The sequence below is a fragment of the Terrapene carolina genome, unplaced genomic scaffold, assembly GCF_002925995.2.
Source record: "Terrapene carolina triunguis isolate 2854851 unplaced genomic scaffold, T_m_triunguis-2.0 Scaffold84, whole genome shotgun sequence".
In the NCBI taxonomy this organism is placed as follows: Eukaryota; Metazoa; Chordata; order Testudines; family Emydidae; genus Terrapene; species Terrapene triunguis.
The window spans coordinates 3,350,349-3,372,326 of NW_020664435.1; the positions used below are offsets into that span (position 1 = coordinate 3,350,349).

General features: G+C 43.5%; 1 protein-coding gene across 2 annotated transcripts in view; it reads left to right on the forward strand.

Annotated features, from left to right (window-relative positions):
• Window positions 1-20,524, forward strand: part of GADL1 (glutamate decarboxylase like 1) — an 80,039-nt gene extending 59,515 nt beyond the window's left edge. For both annotated transcript variants that reach the window (XM_024212118.3, XM_024212119.3), the window contains exon 14: window positions 18,709-20,524. In XM_024212118.3, coding sequence (XP_024067886.1) covers window positions 18,709-18,882 — 174 coding nt within the window. In that variant the 3' untranslated portion in view covers window positions 18,883-20,524. The remainder of the gene's footprint in view (window positions 1-18,708) is intronic.
• The last annotated feature ends 1,454 nt before the right edge of the window (window positions 20,525-21,978 follow it).

Sequence of the window (21,978 nt, forward strand, 5' to 3'; positions counted from 1 at the left end):
GGGAAGTTTAGGAGACTATCAAAGGCAACGTCTCTAAACTAGGTCATAACTACTTAAAAAAATCATCAGATTGTTCAGGCAGTCCTGCTCACACAGGGTTTTTTTAATTAACATAGGTAGGTTTTCTGGAATTTGAAAGCTGGCTAATAAGGTAGGTTACTCAGCCAGAATAATGCATGGTGTTTCTATTAAGGCTTGCTTTTATCACGGTATTCAGTAAAAATACAACTTCAGTGCAGAAACTCACCAAAAGCAAGAGATTGAAACTATTTTACCTTTTCTCTCTTTGGTATCCCACTGCTGACAAGTAAAATCACAAAGGTCCTGATCTAGCAAAGCACTTCAGCATGTGCACCAAAGCTAGACAGAATTGCTTGTAGGGAAATTTAGAAAATCATTGCATTGGTGATTTAACCGCCAAAGATGTTGGTAATAGAGCTAAGACTTTTGCTTGAAATTGGCAACTTTTAAGGTTAAAGGCAACCCCCAATTTGCTGAAGGGTTCAAGTCCTCGGTAAGCATGCGAAGGGAAGGTTCCTTGTGTTGTGAGCTGGCCCTGTGGCACTGCCAATGGGAAAAAGCTAGACAACATTCAGTCCAGTATTTTCTGCCTCACTGAATGTGGACTGAAAACACTGGGTGGGGCTATTGGGGATTGGTGAGATGACACCTCTAGATCTCCCAAACAGTGCGATATTCAGGTGCAACAGCAAAATTTGAGCACAAGTTATACCGACCTGCAGGTGGAAAATCATCAAGAATGTGATTCCCAAAGTTTTTCCTGCTTGAGTTCTCACCCGCTCCTACCCCATAAAGCCAGCGCAGATTGCTGCACCCTGGGTTTTTCCATCCTAACTATAGATCCTTCCCATCTCTTCCCACCAACCTCACTAGCCCGAAGTCTGACTTGGCTCCTGAGTCCCTGAAACTCAGCACCTCATCTTTGCTCATACTCCTGATGTGCAGCTGCACAGTGCTACTGATCTGTTCCATCACCTGTAAACACCTCTGTTTCCAGCCCTCCTGTCACCTGGTAGAAATATGGCTCTGTTCCTATCCTCTAAGAGTCCCTCCCATTTTCCCACTCCCTCCCCCATCATATGCCTATAAACCTGACTTTCTCCTGACAGAGCATCTTTCCATCACAGCCACCTGCCATCACCCAGCCCAGCCTGGCTTCCTTTCCCGTTTCAGGACCCTCCCCACTGTGCCGTGGGATGTGAGAGGAACCGTGACGATGACTGGAAGGGCTGTTTGGCTCTTTGTAGAGCTTAAAGTTGTGAGAGGGCAGAATACCTTACAAATTGTGTCTTGTGACCCACACTCGTTTCTGGACATTTCGTGGTCTTGGCCAGAGGAGCCCTAGAGTTTGCAAATACAATAGAGAAGTCACAGAAAATCTCAAACAAGATTGTTCCCTCTCATCCTCCAAACTTTACCCATCTCTTCAAAATAAGGTGATTTGCTATATATATTTTTAAAGAATGTTACATATAAATTTTAGTTCTGTTAATACAGCAGATACCAGAGTAGGTTTCAGAATTCCTTTGGACTTTCAATCCTGGGAGATGTGCAAGGAAAATGGGATTCTTGCCATCCTGTCTCCAGATTGAAGTGTTGCACTATGAACTTGAATGCTGCATTTTAAAAATATTCATTAATATTTATTTGCTCATATGGAGTACTAGAAATATGAAAGCTTAAAGCTTTTGCTTGCTTAATTAAAATATTCCTATAACAATGCTCCACAAAACCTAAATTATTACTACTCCTATTTATAGTAAAGTGGTAAAGACTTTATATGATCAGTTATAATGTATTTAATGAGAAGCACATAACTGTGTTTAATAAAATTGCTTGAGAGCAATAACAATTATTCAGAAACCCATCTGGTGGCCAGTCTCTGCCTTTGCTACAAGAAATGAGCAAGATGCCCTTAGGGCCAATCCTGCAAACCCTTCTGTGAGTAACCTCAACTCTCACAAATAGTTCCGTTGGCACCAAGGAGTAAAGATTACCAGGGGGGTTGCAAGTATGTCAAGGTAATTAAAGTCATGGGGCCAAATTCATACTTCATGTAACTCAAGTACAGGTGATGATATTACACCAGGGCTAAATGTTGCCCTTGCATAGTTGCCATAGATTGCTTGTCACAAGGAATCCTACAACAGATCTAGAATTTTGTTAGCTTTATTATCTTTCTGTTAATTGATCCATTTCCAGACATCTATACAAAATGCAGGATAGGTTATTAATAAGTACAGTTCTTTGTGAGTACAGCATTTGTTAGAACCATTTTTCAGCTGAAACTTTTGATTGCATTAGGGTTATTTTTCTGGTGGTACATTTCAGTTACATTGACTGTGGTGTAGATTGTAGCATTTACCTGCTGCCCATAGTAAAAATCTAGTTCACAGTCTGGTCTTGGAGAAACAGAAAGGTTTCTAGAGTTCCCCCATTCCACACTCTTCCCTCCCCCCCTTGCAACCTGCTAGGCCACATTCTGGGATGCCCCTCACCGCCCACTTCTTGGCCAGCCAGGCCTGCTTCCTGCCTATTCTTCATGCATACTCACCCCCTTTCAGTGAGCTGCTTGCAGGGTGTGGGGAACATCTTGTTAGAAGTCCCTGGAGGGCAGGGGTTGCAGTTTTGGCCAAGGCCTTACACGGGCTATATAGGAAGGAATATGGGAAGTTCCTTCCTCCCTCTCCCCCTACCCACAACTCGTCTGTCTAAGGGCTGTCCACAATCTAGCCACATATGATTAATACTATTGACCAGAATTTTCAGAAGGGCTTGTGAATCTTTCGCTTACTCAGTTTGTGAAAGGCTGCAGTTGTAAATTCTTATTTCAGCAATTCCTCTTATTCTCCCCCTACCCCCAAACACACACACACATATCTACTGACTCATGCCATGAAATCTCATGCATTTGTGGGGTTGTTTATTGTTTCAAGCCCCTGATCGCGCATTGTTTTAAAGCATAGAGACTTGTAACATTTCGCATTTCAGTCATGAAGAAAAATGTGAGATACCACACACCACTGATAGCTGAATATAGACAGGAGATTAGGAGAAGAGGGAATGGTGTGACCCTAGCACGATCTCGATCCTGCAATGAGATGCATGTGGGCAGACCCTTCTGCCTTCTCGGAACCCTTTTGACTTCAGTGGCGGTCCATGGAGAAGGAAGGGGTCTGGCAGTGCCCATTTCATGTCCGGATCAGGGCTTGAAACAGGAGTCTGAGGAAGGAAAAAAGAATTACAGGTGAGGGATAAAAACAGGGACAATTATTGGTTTTGGTTTTTGAGGGTGAGTAATGTGTTCTCTATTAAATAGGGTGATCAGATCAGACAGTCTTGCCTATGGTAACAGTCCACTTTTTCCCTGCAGAGAAACTGCCAGCAACCTCCATGAAGGTCATTACTCTCCTTTACAAGATAGAAAAGGATACTAAGAACGCGGCTTTGTTTTAATGTTCATTTTGCCTTTAGATCCAGTTAAAAAAGATGAACAAAGGCTCATTGCAACTCTCTGATCTTTACTGTAATGCAAATACAGAGTGTTGCTACATATGTACCTTATGCCAGAAGCTGGCTCATGCAAACGGCATGAGAGTTCTTAACAGTAGGGAACTATTCCAAATTTCTGAAGAGACATTTATTTTTCTACAGGAGAAGTGTGTTGGGTTTTTGAACTTATGTCACCAAATAACGTAAGTTGCTTACTGTAATATACACCCACTGCACACATTGCATTGTGATTTCCTTTTCCCAGTGGAGAAGGAAAACACAAGCTCATCCCTTTGCATACAAAGTAAAAAGGAATGCTTTTATTGGTATCTCTTTCTTTCAAGATGACAAGCTGTTTCATTCCTGCATGAAAGAACCTTCCTTTGCCAGTATTGAAAGATAGGGAAACCTAATCACTAGGGCTGTCAAGCAATTAAAAAAAATTAATCATGATTAAAAAAAAAGTAATTGTGATTAATCGCACTGTTAAACAATAATAGAATACCATTTATTTAAATATTTTTGGGTGTTTTCTACATTTTCAAATATATTGATTTCAATTACAACACAATACAAAGTGTACAGTGCTCACTTAACATTTGCAGGAAATAATGCTGCCCACTTCTTGTTTACAATCTCAACTGAAAGTGAGAACAGGCATTTTAATGGCTCTGTGGTAGCCAGTGTTGCAAGATATTTACGTGTCAGGTGCGCAAAAGATTCATATGTCCCTTCATGCTTCAACCACCATTCCAGGGGACATGTGTCCATGTTGATTATGGGTTCTGCTTGATAACAATCCAAAGCAGTGCAGACCAGCGCATGTTCATTTTCATTATGAGTCAGATGCCATCAGCAGAAGGTTGGTTTTCTTTTTTGGTGGTTTGGGTTCTGTAGTTTCTGCATCGGAGTGTTGCTCTTTTAAGATTTCTGAAAGCAAGCTCCACACCTTGTCCCTCTCAGATTTTGGAAGGCACTTCAGATGCTTAAACCTTGGGTCGAGTGCTGTAGCTATCTTTGGAATTCTCACCTTCTTTGTGTTTTGTGAAATCTGCAGTGAAAGTGTTCTTAAAATGAATAACGTGCTGGGTCATCATCCGAGACTGCTGTAACATGAAATATATGGCAGAATGCGGGTAAAACAGAGCAGGGTGCATACAATTCTCCCCCAAGGAGTTCAGACACAAATGTAATTAATGCATTATTTTCTTTAACGAGCGTCATCAGCATGGAAGCATGTCCTCTGGAATGGTGGCCGAAGCATGAAGGGGCATACGAATGTTTAGCATATCTGGCACATGAATACCTTGCAATGCCAGCTACAAAAGTGCCATGCAAATACCTGTTCTCACTTTCTGGTCACCTTGTAAATAAGAAGAGAACAGCATTATCTCCTATAATTGTAAACAAACTTGTTTGTCTTAGCGATTGACTGAACAAGAAGTAGGACTGAGTGGACTTGTAGGCTCTGAAGTTTGTCTTGTTTTTGAGTGCAGTTGTGTAACAACAACAAAAATCTGCATTTGTAAATTGCACTTTCACGACAGAGATTGCACTACAGTACTGGTATGAGCTGAATTGAAAAATACTATTTCTTTTGTTATCATTTTTACAGTGCAAATATTTGTAATAAAAATAATATACACTTTGATTTCAATTACAACACAGAATACAGTGTATGTGAAAATGTAGAAAAACATCCAAAATATTTAATAAATTTCAGTTGGTGTTCTGTTGTTTAACAGTGTGATTAAAACTGCGATTAATCACGATTAATTTTTATCGTGATTAATTTTTTTTAGTTAATCGCGTGAGTTAACTGTGATAAATTGACAGTCCTACTAATCACTAAATGTTATCTTAACACCGAGCTCTATAGAAGAACCTCGTGTATGCTGTAAAAGCTTTTTTTTAAAATTATTTATAAAAGCCATAGGACAGAACTGTCTTGCTACTGTTTAAACAAATCAGAATGTTTTTGTCCCTCAACTATACGTTAGTGGCACTGCTAACCTGTAAGGTTTCACTCAGTGCCTAGACTTTACACATGGCTTGTTAAATGAGAGGATGATAAAGCAACACATACAGAGGACCAGGAATGTGTAAGAAAACAGTAAGGGATCTACACAAATTACCTTACAATGGAGAAAAGTGCACATAAGCATGACAAGAGTGGATGTGGGAGTGTCCCCCTGGGAAACGATATTGTTCACCAATGTTCATTTTAATAGTAGTGAAAACCATGCACCCATCTGTAAGTGCTGAGTCAGATGCACTGTCTCTTCTGCCTCATCCTTTTTAAAAATGAGTACCATAAATTTAAAGCATTTATCTGAAAATGTAAATTGAAACTAATCCCTTCACATTAAATCCCAGATCTCACCTTTGTCATGACTAGGGCCCTACCAAATTCATGGCCATGAAAAATGCGTCTCAGAGTGTGAAATCTGGTCTTTTGTGTGCTTTTACCCTCTACTATACAGATTTCATGAGGGAAACCAGTGTTTCTCAAATTGGGGGTCCTGACCCAAAAGGGGTCATGGGGGGTCACAAGGTTATTGTAGAGGGGTCGCGGTATTGCCACCCTTACTTCTGTGCTGACTTTAGAGCTGGGCAGCTGGAGAGCAGCGGCTGTTGCCCGGACGACCACTTCTGAAGGCAGCGTCCCACCAGCAGCAACGCAGAAATAAGGGTGGCAATACCATTCCATGCCATCCTTACTTCTGTGACTCTGCTGGAGGCAGCTGTGCCTTCAGAGCTGGGCTCTCTGCCAGCAGCTGCCTTTCTCCAGCTACCCAGCTCTGAAGGTGATATAAGAAATGAGGTAGCAGTACCGCAACCTCCCCCCCTCCACAATAACATTGTGACCCTCCCCATTCCTTTTTGGGTCAGGACCCCTACAATTACAACACCGTGAAATTTGAGATTTAAATATATGAAATTTACAATTTTTAAAATCCTATGACTCTGAAATTGAACAAAACGGACTCTGAATTTGTTAGGGCCCTAGTAATGGGTTTGGTTGGTGGCCCTGTGTAAATATCGTGGTTTAATCAAGGATAAGTCAAAGGCAATATTGGGTAAAGACACAAAATAAAAAGGTGATGCATTAGACAGCTATGATCATTGCATAAATGAATGGCTAAAACAATTGTTTGAAGCAAGATAAAGCTTAGCCAGCCTGCCATAGATTATTGGTCAAGAAATTTTTATAATGAATTCATGTTCCTGGTCACAGAAAGTAACGAATGGGAGGAGCACACACAAATTGCTTTATGGAAGGTGTAGCCCCACAGCCCCCAGATCAAAATGCACAGAGAACATCAGTGGCAGAGCAAAAATACAAAGGCATCTGTTTCTCACTTTGATTCTCTAGTAGCTCTGAAGAATGTGGAAGTGGTTTACTGTTACTTTGACAAATGTATTTATTTCTGTGTTTGTCGTATGGTATGACACAAGGGAAATGCTGGCGCACTCATGTTTTGTAATAATTTATTAGTGGGTTAGGGCTGTGGGCCCAGAACAAATTCTAGACAAAAGAAAAACATGTTTGGGTTTTTACAGAGCGCCTTGGCTACAGGAACAAAGTTGTGATTGGGAGTGCAAACATTTGGTATTTAGATTGTCCTACTTGGGGTGACAGCTGACAAATGGCTGGGGTTTGTTTTTAATTATCACCAAAAAGAAAAAGCTTTCACTTAAAGTCTGCAACCAATTTTGCTGCACAAAGACAAGAAGTTATTAAACAATGGAGAATATGCTTTCTTAGTTTTTAAAATAGATCGAAGGAGCCATTGCTTCAATATATTTATGGTGAGGAATTAGGGTAGTGATAATAAGCAACCAAATAAAATTGTTTGCTTACTTGTATACAGTGGTTAATATATCAACAATTGTCAACAGTTAATACTCATTGGTAAATTTGGTTCCATAGTCATCGTCTGGATTTAGAATAGGAAAAAACTGTCAGATGTGATGTGGCAACTGTTTGCAAGATCTGTTGGTAAATGTTGTGTGTTCTAGTAGCACCCAGAGAAACCATGTGATATTGGGGCCCGCTGTGCGAGGTGCTGTATGAACATGTATTAAGAGATAGTCCCTGCCGAGAAATCTTATAGACAAGACAGTCCAACGATAAGGATAAGGGAAGAGGAAAATATGTTGTTCCCACGTTACTGATAAGGAACTGAGCCATTGGGAGACAGAGGGTTTGTCTACACAGCAAAAAAAAATACCCTGTGGCAGCAAGTCTCAGAGCCCAGGTTAACAGACTTGAACTCGTGCTAAAAAATAGCCTTGTAGACATTCCAGCTTGAGCAGGAGCCCAGGCTCTGAAACCTGGCAAGGGTCTGAAAGCCCAGGTCCAACCCAAGCGTCTCCATGGCTGCTGTTAGCCCCATAGCACAAGCCCCACATGCCGGATTCAGTTGACTCAGGCTCTGAGACTCGCTGCCATGTTTGTTTGTCTGTGTAGACATACCCAGAGAGATACAGAGAATCTGTGGCAGAGCAGGCAACCAAACCTAGTTGTCCTGAGTCTGTCCAGTGATTTAATCACAAGACCATCCTTCCTGCTGTGAACCTTGTTTCAACAAAATACTTGTGTGTATTTGAGCCCCATTGAAGTCAATGGCACTTATGCATGTGCTTAAAGTTAAGCGGGTGCTTAAATGCTTTCCTGAATTGAGGCCTCGTTAACTTTCTGAAGATGACTGCTGCATGTCAGTTATATAGTTGAGTTAATAACTCATTCTGTTGTAAATATCTGTAAATTTTGGTCCAGCCAATTCTAGCAGCAAGCATTTTTTCATAACCAAAATGGCCAAATATTTAAGGCAAAATCATGAATTTACTCTGAATGAAAATATGCTTCCTTTGTAGCCAAAACAGATTTTTGTGGTCAAATGAGACTGTATCATGTATAAACTTGTCTTCCGTTTTGCAAAATAGCTAAGGCAAGAATGGAAAATGGTTTACATTTTTGTGAAACCGTGAAAATGTGATCTTTCTCTAGTTTTATCAGCAGGGAGATTTTTTTTTTCTTCCTGCTACATGTCTACTGCCAAATTCTACTGCAGTGTCCCAAACTTTGGAAAGATTCATCAGAGTTGAATCTGATCAGCTGAAATCCTTAATACTGTAGTTGATCTGCCAGTATTCTGCAACCTTCCAGAAAGTGACTCTTTTTTGTGGATCCCTACAAAGTATATGGATTTCACTAAAGTGTTTTTTCCTAGTTAAAGCTAAAATCTTTTTGTAAGCTACCATCTAAATCGTGGATCCGGGGAAAATGTAGATAGCCAGATCCTGCTCCCATTGAAGTAAATGGGGAATTTTGCCACTGATTTCAGTGGGAGCAGAATCTGGTCCAGTGCATGTAGGTTACTACTGACATAAATAGGAATAGCTTTGGAGTGTAGCAGAAGCAGCAGATTCACATGGCTATGTTGTAGCCATGGTGGTGTGTAGAATGGCCTTCCATCTTGAATGGTCCCTGACAAGCTGTCTTCCTTTGGCAAGAGTCCACATGGGAGGATTTAGGCTTCTTAAATCCCTCAAAATTGCATCTTCCAACTTCATCCTGCTCCCTTTTTAACCCCAGTGGAAAGGATCCTTGGTAGAATTGTTACAACAACCCAGTCATGTTCTGCAAATAGAACATCCAGAACAAGTGCTGGCAGAGCAGCAGCTGTGTTTTGTAAGTAGAAGGTCTGCTGTGTATTGTGATGGGCCATGCCCCCATCCCACTGATAGCAAGCCTAACGAACGTCCCTGCACTCAGGCAGTGCCAATTAGGTGCACCTGCAGAGCATGCATTGCCTGGAAAAGGGGAGCTTAAAAAGGTGAAGCTGGCCATGGAGCAAGGTGGGGAAGTTTTGTCCCAAGTAGAGAAGTTACTAGGGAAGCCTGATAGCCAGGGGACCCAAGCTCAAGGCAATGATTAGCCTTCCCTTTCCTCCACCACCTTTTGTTTAGGGCAGACAGAGACTGCAGCCCTGATAGGGTTTCTGGACGTCTGCTCTCCATCAGTGCCCTGTTGCTGGACCTGTAGAGCAGTGCGGTGGACTGGCAATAGACTCCGAAAGGGCCCTGGGAAAGAGCCCAACTACCCCAGGGAACAAAGTGAGCTTGCCCAGGCGTGGCAGGTCTTGAGAGGACCCGGGGGCAAGAGAGGTAAAGAGATGACAGCCAAACCCAGGCTGAGAATGTGCCTGAAGGGAAGGCAACACTTCAAAATACATTGTGGGGGCAGTCCTTCATTGGTGAATGAGCTTGCAGTAAATTGGGAATTGTCTGGTTTATCTGAAAGATTTGTAAAATATTATTCAACCAAGATACTAACGTTAACCTTAGTACTGGAGGACACTGTGTCTTTGTGAAATTCTTTAGATATTGTTTATTACAGTACCTGTGAGATTCCTGGTCAAACTTTGCAGACAGGACAAGTGCATCAGGAGTTTTCTGGTACTTTATGCTTTGATTTAGGGTGGAAATTTTACCAGAACAGTTTTTCATAAGCTATTTCAACATTTTTCTTCCCATTTATTCATCAACTTATAAATGATCACTATTGCCTTAGCTCTGGAGTGCCTGACATTAATTACAAAATAAATATGAAAGTCACAAAATCTAGGTCTCCAAATACACTCTTTTAAAAACTCCCACTGTCTTGAATGAGAGCTGTGGAAGCTCAGCATGTAACAGGACTGGGCCCATAGCATGTAAGACTACAGCAGTTCAGAGGCGCCTTTGGTTCTGAATGAGCAGAAATAGAGGGCATTCAGAGATGGGTGATGAGAGTGATTTGAGGCAGGAAAAGACATTGGAGAGAGAATAGATTTGAAAATATTGGACAGTGTTGTCTAGAGAGGAGTCCCATAAAAAGGATGGTGATAGAAGTATACAGAGTAAGGAATGGTGTAGAGAAACTAATCAGTCACTCCTCTTTACTATATAAGAACCAGGGAACAATCAATGAAAGAACATTCTTTTTTACACACATTTTGTCCAAGAGTTTATTAGGCTTAAAAACAGTTAGCCATATCAATGAGAACATCCACAGTTATTTTAGAAAGTGTATCCTTTATCATTGGATATAAATCTTCATGTGTCAGAGCATAAGCTAGGGGTTAGAAAGAAACTTCCATTATAGGCAGGTTATTTTATAATTGTCCAATATGGGGCTGTCTGGTACTTGTCATTGTCTGAGACAGGATACTGCACCAGAAGGAACACTAATCTCATCCAGGCTGGCCATTACTATGCTCTTGTATACATGTAAGAGGTGTTACATGCCTGTTGGGGAAATTCTGACCTGTGAGAAGAATTTCTTTCACTTTTTACAGATATTCGCCCACAACCAAGGAACGTTAATGCAGTGGGGATATTCTGGACAGTAGCCTAGTGAATCTGTCTAATCAGAACAAGAGAGCCGGGTTACTGTTCTCTGTAGCCCAAACGTATCAAATATTTTGCAACCAATAAAATAACAGAATCACAGTCTGGTAATAGGGGGGCACTTCCTTACTACTTATTTATGAGTCAGTGTGATTTGGAATGATTAGTACAGAACATTTGACCAAGCCCCGTTATCTTGATTTTATTTTTCATTGGAATAAACCTTCATTAAGTTTCCATATTGCAGAGTATGAGGCTGAGTGACTTAAGCAGGAGCCTAGCAATCCAGCATGAGTGCTGTGGTTAAAATATCAGGTGTTCAACCTAACAACTATTGCGATTTCCCATTGCAGAGAAACAAACGCCTGAGTCATTCCTCTGTGAGCTAGGAAGTTGTTCCAGGAGTTCAGGTGTGGCTCATATAGCATTGTCACCCTGAAGTGACACCTACTACACCTGGGTAGTTGGTGTAATAGTGGATGACTTTGAATGGACATTTCTTCAGCTTCTCTTGGAGGATCCTAGTGTCAAAACCCAGGGATTAATCCTCAGAGATGCTGAGCACCTGCATCGCTTACTGACGACTGCAGGATTTTGCAGTTGCTCGACTCTTCTGATGGCTAGGCCTTAATGCTGGAGGCTGAATAGATTTCATCTGTAAGTCACTGTACTAGAGCTCAGATGGGAGTTTTCACCATTCTGAAGAATATTAAATACCATCAAGTATACCAGTTAAGGACTGGATTGTGTTTTTTAAGGCGCAGCCCTGCATTGGGGTCATGCAGAGCTACCCCATGTCAGAGGAGAGCTTCAGGGGGAGACTGTCATTCCCAGAGCACCCTGGTGCACATGAGGAGTATGCAGACTGCACTGTCCTTGTAGGCCCAGCCTCCTTTCCTCACTGCGCTCTGTCCCCTGTGGGGTGCATAGAGGGAGCTGTCTTGCCAGCTGTGCAGGGTGGGATGATCCTTGCACCTGCTTCCTCACAGATGTGTGCAAGGGTCAGCCACTGTCTGGACTCTAATATGCAGGCAACTAAAACCTTAATGCTAAAATCCCCCCCTGAGTAACAGGGCTGGGTGCCGGAGAACTTTGCAGGAGAAGGTGAGTAGGAGGCTGTGGAGGAGGATCTGTACTACTCTGTGGCTGCTAACCCAACCTAATAACTGGATAGCTGCTGTGAGTTAGGAGAAGAATACAGGTTGCAGCAGATCCTTTTTCGGTAGCTATCCCCCAGCCTAGACCCCCAAATTCCCCTGTGCAGCAGTGCTCTGGGAGGGTATGCAGAGCAGAGGGTGTGCGCTCCTTGTAATAGCTTTCCTAGCACCTGCCTTGTCTTGCACAGCAGAACTGGAGCAATTCCACCACCAAAGGGCCCAAGTTGAGCTGTTGAGAGCGCTAAAGAATTTAGGGCTTAGGATGCCTTTCACTTACCATTCTGAGACTTCCTCTGAAGTGCAAAATAAAGAATTCGATTTATAATTTGAAATAAATCCGGTAGTAAAATAATTGGAAAGGTGAAGCAGTCTCACTCTGACTAAATTGCTTTCCTAGGGGTCTATTCTGTTAGGTGCTGAGCAGCTCCTGCCTGTAGTTTAGCACCCTCTGCTCCCATTGACTTCACGTTGATTTCAGTGGAAGTTCAAGACATTTAATTCCTCACAGAATCAGGTCTTATAAACTAAGGGTCTGATTTCCAGGCTGTTGAGCACCTGCAGGTCCTAATAGTTGTGGATGGTTGGCACCTCTGAAAATCAGGCCCTACATGCAAGCCAGCCTTTAATGGCTGTGTTCTGAGACTTGTGCTTAGAGTTTGTGCATATATTCTGCTCCTTTGTTCCCAAGTGGAAATGATTCCGGGTGAAATTGTTACAACAACCCAGCCATGTTCATTCAGATTACTTGATGGCAAACCAGCAGCTGTGCTTTATAAGTAGAAAGTGCTTGGCTTCATAGTACACAAAGGGAAGGAGACACTTAAAAATATACTGTGGGGACAGGCCTTCATTCGCGGCGTGATAAACTAGATAATATAAGAGATTTTCTACCTCCAATTTCCATGAGATCAGCATTACTGTAGCACAGTATATTTATCCCAATATTGCTGACGCTGATGCTTTCAATGTTTCTGCTTTCACAATCTCTATTTGTGCTATTGCACAGTTTGGGGTGGCGAGTTACATAACGCACGCTGGAACAGCACTCATTGGGATGAAGGGAATCCATTTCAGGATACAAAAGAAGAAATAACGGATAGAACATCAATAAATACTAAAATTGCCCATGGCATTTGAACCTTAAAGGAGAGCCTGAGAAATTATAATAATAAAGATGCAGGTCTGCCACTTTTACACCTGTGTCCTATGAGTGTGTCCATTGGGACCACTTGTGTAGTACACAAGCAGTTGTCTCTCTTCTGTATTTGTGTGGCAACCAGCACACTGTAGCCCCTGTCTTGATTGGGGCTTTTGAACACTACCGGAGTACAAATAATTACTCATTCTGAGTGCAGTATAAAGTAGTAGTAAGAGCGAAAGAGTTGAACTGTTACTAACTTGATATAATGGTAAAAGGGACCTGGACATTCAAACCAACTTGGAGCATGAGAATTTCCATCATGCCAAACATATTCTGTGTCTGAGGGACATATTTGGAGTAAATAAACCTGTACGTACAAGCTTACAAAACCCTACCCTCTCCAACTCACATTTGAAAATTGTGCAAGGTCAGTTCAAAGGTCCAAATTCTGCCCCAAGGTTCCCGCTATGTGACAGTACTGAAATGACTTGTCAAGACAAAATTTGGTCCCAAGCGTAGAGGCAGATTCTGCCACCATTATGCAGGGTAATACCTACCTGCAGTGTGACTAATTGCAGAGGAGAGTGAGTAAGGATGGCTCATGTGGCACAGCCATATCCAGCAGTCCTTCAGTGGAAGTTTTTTTGAGTATGGACTAAATGAGGTTTTGTCTACACTAGGAGCTAGTGCTGAGATTCCGCTGCTTGTGAACACACATCTCACCCTTGCTCTCATTGAGTTAGCGCAAGTATAAATAAATAGCAGTGTAGCTGTAGTAGCACTAGTCATAGGCGCTGACTTCCCCTCTTCCCTGTGGGTGCTTGACTCCCCCTCTGCCCCTGGCCCCACCCCCACTCCACCCCTTCCATGAGACCCCACCCCTGCCCTGCCCCTTTCCACTCCTGCCCTGCCCCCATTCCAACTCCTTCCCCAAAGACCCTGCCCCAACTCCGCCCCCTCCCTGCCCCATTCCAATTCTGTCCCCAAATCCCCGCCCCAGCCCTGCCTCTTCCCCACCTTCTCCCCTGAGCGCGCCACATTACCGCTCCTCCCCCTGCCCCTCCCCCCCGGAGCATGCTAACGCTGCCAAACAGTTGTTTGGCAGCAGCTGGGTGGGAAGCGCTGGGAGGTAGGCGGAGGAGCGGGGCTGCAGTGCGCTCAGGGGAGGGGGAGGAGGTGGGGCGGGGGGTGAGGGGAGCTTGGCTGCCAGTGGGTACAGAGCACCCACTAATTTTTCTGAGTCAGCGCCTATGGCACTAGGAGCTGCAGTGGAGGCATGGCTGAGCCATGCCAAATACGTACCCATCGGTTTCCAGGGTGGGTTTGTATTCAGTATGGCTCAGCCAAAAAGCAGCCATTGCTGCTCCTCTGCTACAGTGGTTATTTAACTGCTGCACTGTTGTTTATACCTGCACTAGCTGAATGAGAGCATGAGTTATGTGTACACAAGCACGGGAATCACAGCACTAGCTCGTAGCGTAGCCAGAGCCTGAGACGAGCATAATGTAGCTCATACTATAAAACAACCAAGGTCAGCGAGTCCTTGTGGTTTTTGTCACACAGATTAAAAACCCGGGTTGGGAGGATGGTGGTTTTGCACATATTGTATGGCAGAGCTATTTTTTATAATATTTGTTTCTAGGGACTTGTCTACATGATGTATTAGTCTGCACCAGAGGGGTATAAATTCTAGTGTTCACTAGCATGTTGCATGCTAGCTGGTCCCTGTGGCCCCTGCTAGCGTGCACTAGAAGTTCTGTAGTGCATGTTAATGTAATCCTGTTTGAAACAGATATAAATTGATGTGCACTAGGGACCTTCCAGTGCATGCCACCAGGGTCCACACAGGCCAGTTAGTGTGCAACACTCTAGTGCATGTGAGAATTTACACCTCTTTGGGGCAGACTAGTGCACCATGTAGACAAGCCCTAAATTACACACACATTGCAGCTACAAACTAGTATTGTGATCTCTCTGCTCACATTGAGTAGTACCTAAACCATGAGTAGTCCCGTTGGCTTTTATGGGACATGATCCAAGGTTCTGTTCAGCATTAGTAAGGGGATCACAACCTGTCTCTAAAACTTTTGACGCTGTATTGAATTTTCAAATTCTCATTGTCAGATTTGTTGTGGTCATTGTCCTCTTTCCCCTAAATCTTTATTAATGCTGATTTCACTACTAATCTCTTTCTCTCTTGTTTGTATTATTAGGCAAAAGGCAAACTTCTGGGAATACATTGACTTCTGCATTGTTATTCATTATCATCATGTACTTCATTCATACTTATGTCATGCGGCACACAGTGGGACTAAGGTGGGCTCCCTGGTCCCATGCCGCTCCCGGAAGTGGCCGGTACCACATCCCTGCGGCCCGTGGGGGGCGGTCTGCACGCTGCCCTTGCCTATGGGTACCACCCCCAGAGCTTCCATTGGCCGTGGTTACCCGTTCCCAGTCAATGGGTGCTTCGGGGGAGGTACCTGCAGGCAAGGGCAGCGCACGGAGCCCTCTGCCCCCCTGGTGGCCGGTACCAGCCGCTTCCGGGAGCGGTGCAGGGCCAGGGCAGGCAGGTCGTCCCCGCTGGGCCACAGGGGTGGCAATCCTGCGGGCCGGATCTGGCCCCCGGGCCATAATTTGCCCACTCCTGAGCTAGAGCCAAGAATATTCTTTCTTTAAATCCAAAATTGATTTTAAGGCAAGATCATTGTGAAGATCCACAGCTAAACTAGTGTGGAGATGCTAGAATGGTATCTTGTAAAATACATTGACTAACCATGAGGTGTTTATATCAAAACAAATTGCCTCAGAGTTACCTAGTGAAATGTGTTGCATACGTGCCATGTAGAAATAATGCTATTCAATAAAGGTTGGCACCATCATTTGTCTTTTGTGGATCCAGTAACATTTTCTGCCACTGGCTTTTAGAGCTGAAATAAATTACTGCAGGAACTGAAGCTGGATCTATAGCTCTATTTGCTCAGCTTAAAGCCAAAATCTCACCAAAAAGGGTGAGGGAAAGGGCTGTTCTGAAGATATGGTTGAATGTAAAAAATGTTCAAAAAAATTTAAAAACCTCTAAAATATGAATCATAGAAGATTAGTGTTAGAGACCTCAGAAGGTCATCTAGTCCAACTCCCTGCTCAAACAGGACCAAACCCAACTAAATCATCCCAGCCAGGGCTTTGTCAAGCCGGGCCTTAAAAACCTCTAAGGATGGAGATTCTACCACCTCCCTAGGTAACCCATTCCAGTGCTTCACCACCCTCCTAGTGAAATAGTTTTTCCTAATATCCAACCTAAACCTTCCCCACTGCAACTTGAGACCATTGTTTCTTGTTCTGTCATCTGCCACCACTGAGAACAGCCGAGCTCCATCCTCTTAAGAACCCCCCTTCAGGTAGTTGAAGGCTGCTATCAAATCCCCCCTCACTCTTCTCTTCTGCAGACTAAATAAGCCCAGTTCCCTCAGCCTCTCCTTGTAAGTCATGTGCCTCAGGCCCCTAATCATTTTCGTTGCCTGCTGCTGGACTCTCTCCAATTTGTTCACCTCCTTTCTGTATGTGGGGGGCCCAAAACTGGCTGCAATACTCCAGATGTGGCCTTACCAGTGTCAAATAGAGGGGAATAATCACCTCCCTCGATCTGCTGGCAATGCTCCTAATGCAGCCCAATATGCCGTTAGCCTTCTTGGCAACAAGGGCAGACTGCTGACTCATATCCAGCTTCTCGTCCACTGTAATCCCCAGGTCCTTTTCTGTAGAACTGCCGCTTAGCCAGCTGGTCCCCAGCCTGCAGAATCAGGCCAAGACTTTGTCATGTTTGTAAAGGGCTTGGTCATGCCAGGAGCTGATTGCTCTGGTCTCAATCCAGCACAGAATGTAAGCACATGCTTAACTTTAGGCATGTGAATAGCTCATTGGACTGAGTGGCAGTACTCACATGCCTGAAGATAAGAATGTGGTGAAATACTTTGCTGGTTCAGAAAACCAGGCCTTATTCAGCGAGTCTTATTCATGTTTACTTTGCAATGGGGTTACTTGCAGGGTAACATGCTACTCACGTGAACAAGTATGGCAGCACTAGGCACTAAATAAACAATAAAGGCTAAGGGGTGAGATCCTGGCCCCATTTAAGTCCGGAGGAGTTTTGCCATTGACTTCAGTGGAGTCAGGATTTCAACCTGGATGCTGCACTTAGCTGCCTCTTATTCAGCTGTGCAGAGGGCGCATGCAGAGAGCAGTGCCTGCTCCTCAGATACTCCTCCTCCTAGTGAGTGGTTGGGGATGGGGCAGAATCTTAGCTCAGTTTCACTAATCACGGGCTAGGCACGTGTGGGAGCTCAACTGTGACCTTTTGAGGGCTGCAGTAACTTATTTCTCCTCATGCCCCACACAGCACGAGGGGGCTGGTGTATTCATGTACCAATCCTTGCTAAAGCCTGAGCCTAAAGAGACAGGCTAGCCCTAGAGATTGAATCTCAGGGCAGGTGCTGAGGGATTAATGACCAGCTTGGAGAAGTAACCAGACTGGTCATAAAGACCCCAGGAAACTCTGTGTCCGGAGGCTGAGTTATTGCTCTGATATAAGATGAAACAGGCATGGACTGAAACTGCAAGATTGTGGGCCAGATTCTGCTCTTCATTCACACTCATTTAAACCCGGTGCGACTCCACTGACATCAAGGCCTGGTGGTAGTTCAGATCACTAATGAGATTAGCTGATGTGCAGGTGGCTTGAGTTATCTCTCAACATTTATTTCAGTTTATAATAAAATGCATTTACAAAAAGCAGTAGCCAGAGAGGGATAGGTTCTAGCCTTGATTTTGATGTATTACTCACTGCAACATTTCATACTGTTGATTGATAATGCATCTCTTAAGTAAGGCATTTGGTTTTGGTAACCATCATTCAGCTATTTAGGTCCAGAAGTGTAAAGATTAATTAGTCAGTGTTTGCACAGACCTTTGAAAATGTAAATTGTGTCTTAGATTCATGGAGGATAGGGCCATCAATGGCTATTGGCCAGAGTCCCTAGTCTCTGTTTGCTAGAAACGGGAATGGGTGACAGGGGATAGATCACTTGATGAATACCTGTTCTGTTTGTTCTCTCTGAAGCACCTGGCAACGGCCACTGTTAGAAGACTGGATACTGGGCTAGATAGACCTTTGGTCTGACCCAGTATGGCCGTTCATATGTAAATAGAGATATTTACAGGCCCAATCCTGATCTCCCTTATCCATGCAAAGAACTCTTATGTGGGTTGTACCACTGAAATCAGTGGGCCAATTCTTGTAAGTAGAGGGTGGCAAGATCTTGTCCTAGCTCAGTGGTTCTCAATCTGTTCCTAACTGGACCACATTTTCCATATTGGGGACCCTCCCTCCCATTTAGTGGCAAGGAAAAGTGGTTACAACTTCCAGGCTGAGAACCCCTGTCCTGGTGCTAAATATGATTAAAGATTACAACTTTAAACACCTGTTCTCTTTCCCCACTGTAGGTTGCTCCTGTAATTAAAGAGAGAATGATGAAGAAAGGCAGCATGATGTTAGGGTACCAACCCCATCGTGGCAAAGTCAACTTCTTTCGCCAGGTAGTGATCAGTCCCCAGGTGAGCCGTGAGGACATGGACTTCCTGCTGGACGAGATCGACTTGCTTGGCAGAGACTTGTAGCTGTAGTTCAACAGCACCAGGCGCTGCTTATATGCATGATGTTTACAGATCAAGAATAGCAGCTGCGTAAATGGCACCATCACTACTGTTCTGAGAAGGTGATGTTTCTGAGAATGACCTCCTATATGCTAATAAGGCAGGTATTTGGCAGGTACCAGTGGACAGACTGGGCCAGATTGGCTGCTGACATAAGTGGGCATGACATCATTAACTTCAGTGGAGTCATGCCTGCTTATGTCAGCCATGAATTTAGCTCAGTGAGTATTAAAATCAAAGCACATCTCTAATACGTTAATATTTTAGCCTGGCATGCATTTAAGGATAAAGGCCCAGTTGGTGATTGAACTAGTGGGTCCTGTGGCTCTCTTAATGAAAGCCCCTAAACCAGAAAATTGCCCCGCACAAAATGGGCCCAATCAGCGTTTGCCCACCCATAAACCTACCATGATTTTAGCAGAGCTGAGAATGTTGGAATGGAGATAGTATCATTTTTTTAACTTTTTGTCAACAGGAGATATGAACAGGAGATGTTAGTGTAAACATTTCTTTAGCAGCTTTAGACGCACGATAAAATTTTAATCAAAAAGTTAGAAAAATATATTTATCTTAAAGGGGTGTGTTTTATATGCAGGGTAGCTATTCATTAAGAATTGATGTAACAAAGCATTGTATTTATCATGGTTCCTTATGATAGTCCTACAGATTTTAAAACCGCTAGCTCTCGTGTGATCAGTGTGTAATTCTTTTTTGGCGTTAAACTTAAGCTGCTGTATAAGTTAAAATTTGTCTGTGATTTTAGCATATGAACATTGTTAAAAAATAAGTGAAATACCAAAATTAAATTCTAAACTTTATAGTTATTCAGAATTACATTATATTTAGACAAATAATTTTGTGAGTGGTCTAGTTTAATTTTTTCTATCTATAAAATGATTCTTTCAATCATAAAAACAGAAATCATAAATGTATCTTTCGGTGGGAGTTCTAGCAGTAAATTTAAGGAAATGGCCACATTTTTCACTTCTAACTTGTGACACTAACTTACTTTGATGTTTTATTCTTTGTTCCATAATCTGTCTTTGAGGAAGCACTGACCAATATGAACTTTTTTGTTGTAATGTATCTGTATTGTTGAAAGCTGTCTTTAAATACAGTGCTGGATGTTTTCATTTAATGTATTGTGGTAGTATCCAGTATTGTAGAACATTCCCGTTTTCAGTCTCCAAGATACCAGTGTGGAAAGTTCGCCAGTATCAGTCACACTGTCAGAGCAGTAGATGGGAACAAGAGCTTGATAGACCTCTGCAGAGTATACTGGGAATGGATACTTTTGAGCCACGGTACACCATTAATATTATTGGGGAGTTCTTGATAAAAGTCATTGGCATAACATAACCCTTTGGTTTTGCCCTGTAATACTTACTGGTTCACATCATCAAACACTACCTATGATTAAGGCTCCATGTTTGTCACGGAGGTCACGTGACCTCCATGACTTCTGCAGCAGCTGGTGTGCCCGGCCCGGGGGCTGCCCGAGATGCTTAGGCAGCCCCCGGGCCAGGCGCACTGACGGCTGCTGGGGCAGTCTTGGGCCCCCCCTGCCCTCCAGCAGCAGGAGTTTGGGTGCTTACCTAGAGGGGGGAGGGCTGCCCTCCCTCAGCTCCTAGCTCCAGGTGCTGCCTCTGCCTGCAGGCACCACCCCCACAGCCCTCATTGGCCATGGTTCCCAGCCAATGGGAGCTGCAGAACCAGGTCTTGGGGCTGAGCAGAGGCAGCAGCATGTGGAGCTCAGGAGCTGGGTAGGGAGCCTGTCCCAGCCCTGCCAATCCTCCCCCATGGCGCGCCCCCTCCCCTTGGGCCGCTACTCTCCTCCCCGAGCACCCAAGGCGCCCCGCCTGGCTGCACCCCATCCTGAGCACCTTGGGGCTCCCCCTCCCCCAGGCCGTGCCTCCCGCATCACCCCTCGAGCTGCCCCCCCTCCAAGTTTTAGCCAGGGGTATATAGTAAAAGTCATAGACAGATCACAGGCTGTGAATTTTTGTTTACTGCCTGTGATCTGTCCGTGACTTTTACTAAAAATACCCGTGACTAAAACGTAGCCTTACCTTTGACTTCTGGGTATACCAGCCATCATAACATAATTTAAAACCCGGATCCAGCAAAGGACTCCAGTACCTGCTTAAAGTTAAGCACTTGGCAGGTCAGGGCCCAATTGCTGTTCTAGACAGCCACCCTTTCTTGACTGGTGTGCAAAGAACCTGAAGAGCACTGAGTTATCAGAATTGCTTTGCTATTGCTTCTGTAGAGTAACCATTCTCTTTTTTGGCTTAGAAAGAAAAGTGTCAGGATTTTCTGATTCCGGCCCAGATTCTCAGCTGGTAAAAGCCAGCCTAGCTCCATTCACTTGAATAAAGCTGCCCCAGCTTACACCAGCTGACGATTTGGTCCTCTGAGTTTACTACTAGTGAAAAGTGTCACCATGCTATTACATTCATCTTAACAAATTACTGCTTTCCTTTATTTCCAGTGATTGAGACAGTCACAGTACACTTCTGGTTGTCTGTCTGAAATCCCATAGTTCTAATTCTATCATAGTAGTAGCTGTATTTTTAAACAAAAGCCAAACTGAACTTTTTTTGAATGTTTGCACAAAATATTTCTTGGATTTACACTTGCACTGTATTTGCTTTCTTGAAAGGTGAAGGTTAACCTTACAGTATGATGGAATTAACTTTTTGAGCTCTGTATTTTCTCTGTTGCAGTTGGCTCCCTGTAACACCTAAGGGATGTAAGAAGCGGGTCCTGCCTCAGGATTGTAACAGCATTTTCCTATAGTAGCTTATTTAGACTTAATAAATGCAAAATGTCTATTTTTAGTCAATGATTTGAATAAAAAGTAAAGGAAATGACACTCTTCTAAAGGGAGGCTGTGCTTGTCATTTGTAAATCGAAAAACCAGGAATATAAATGTTGCCTTTAAAGAAGGGTAAAGGGTGAGTGCTCCAGATGGCAGAAGCAGCCTGGGTTTGAGAATGTCAGGTGCGCTCTACCCCTGCTGCAGGCAATGGGTTATTAATATGCGGCGGCAGAAGAATA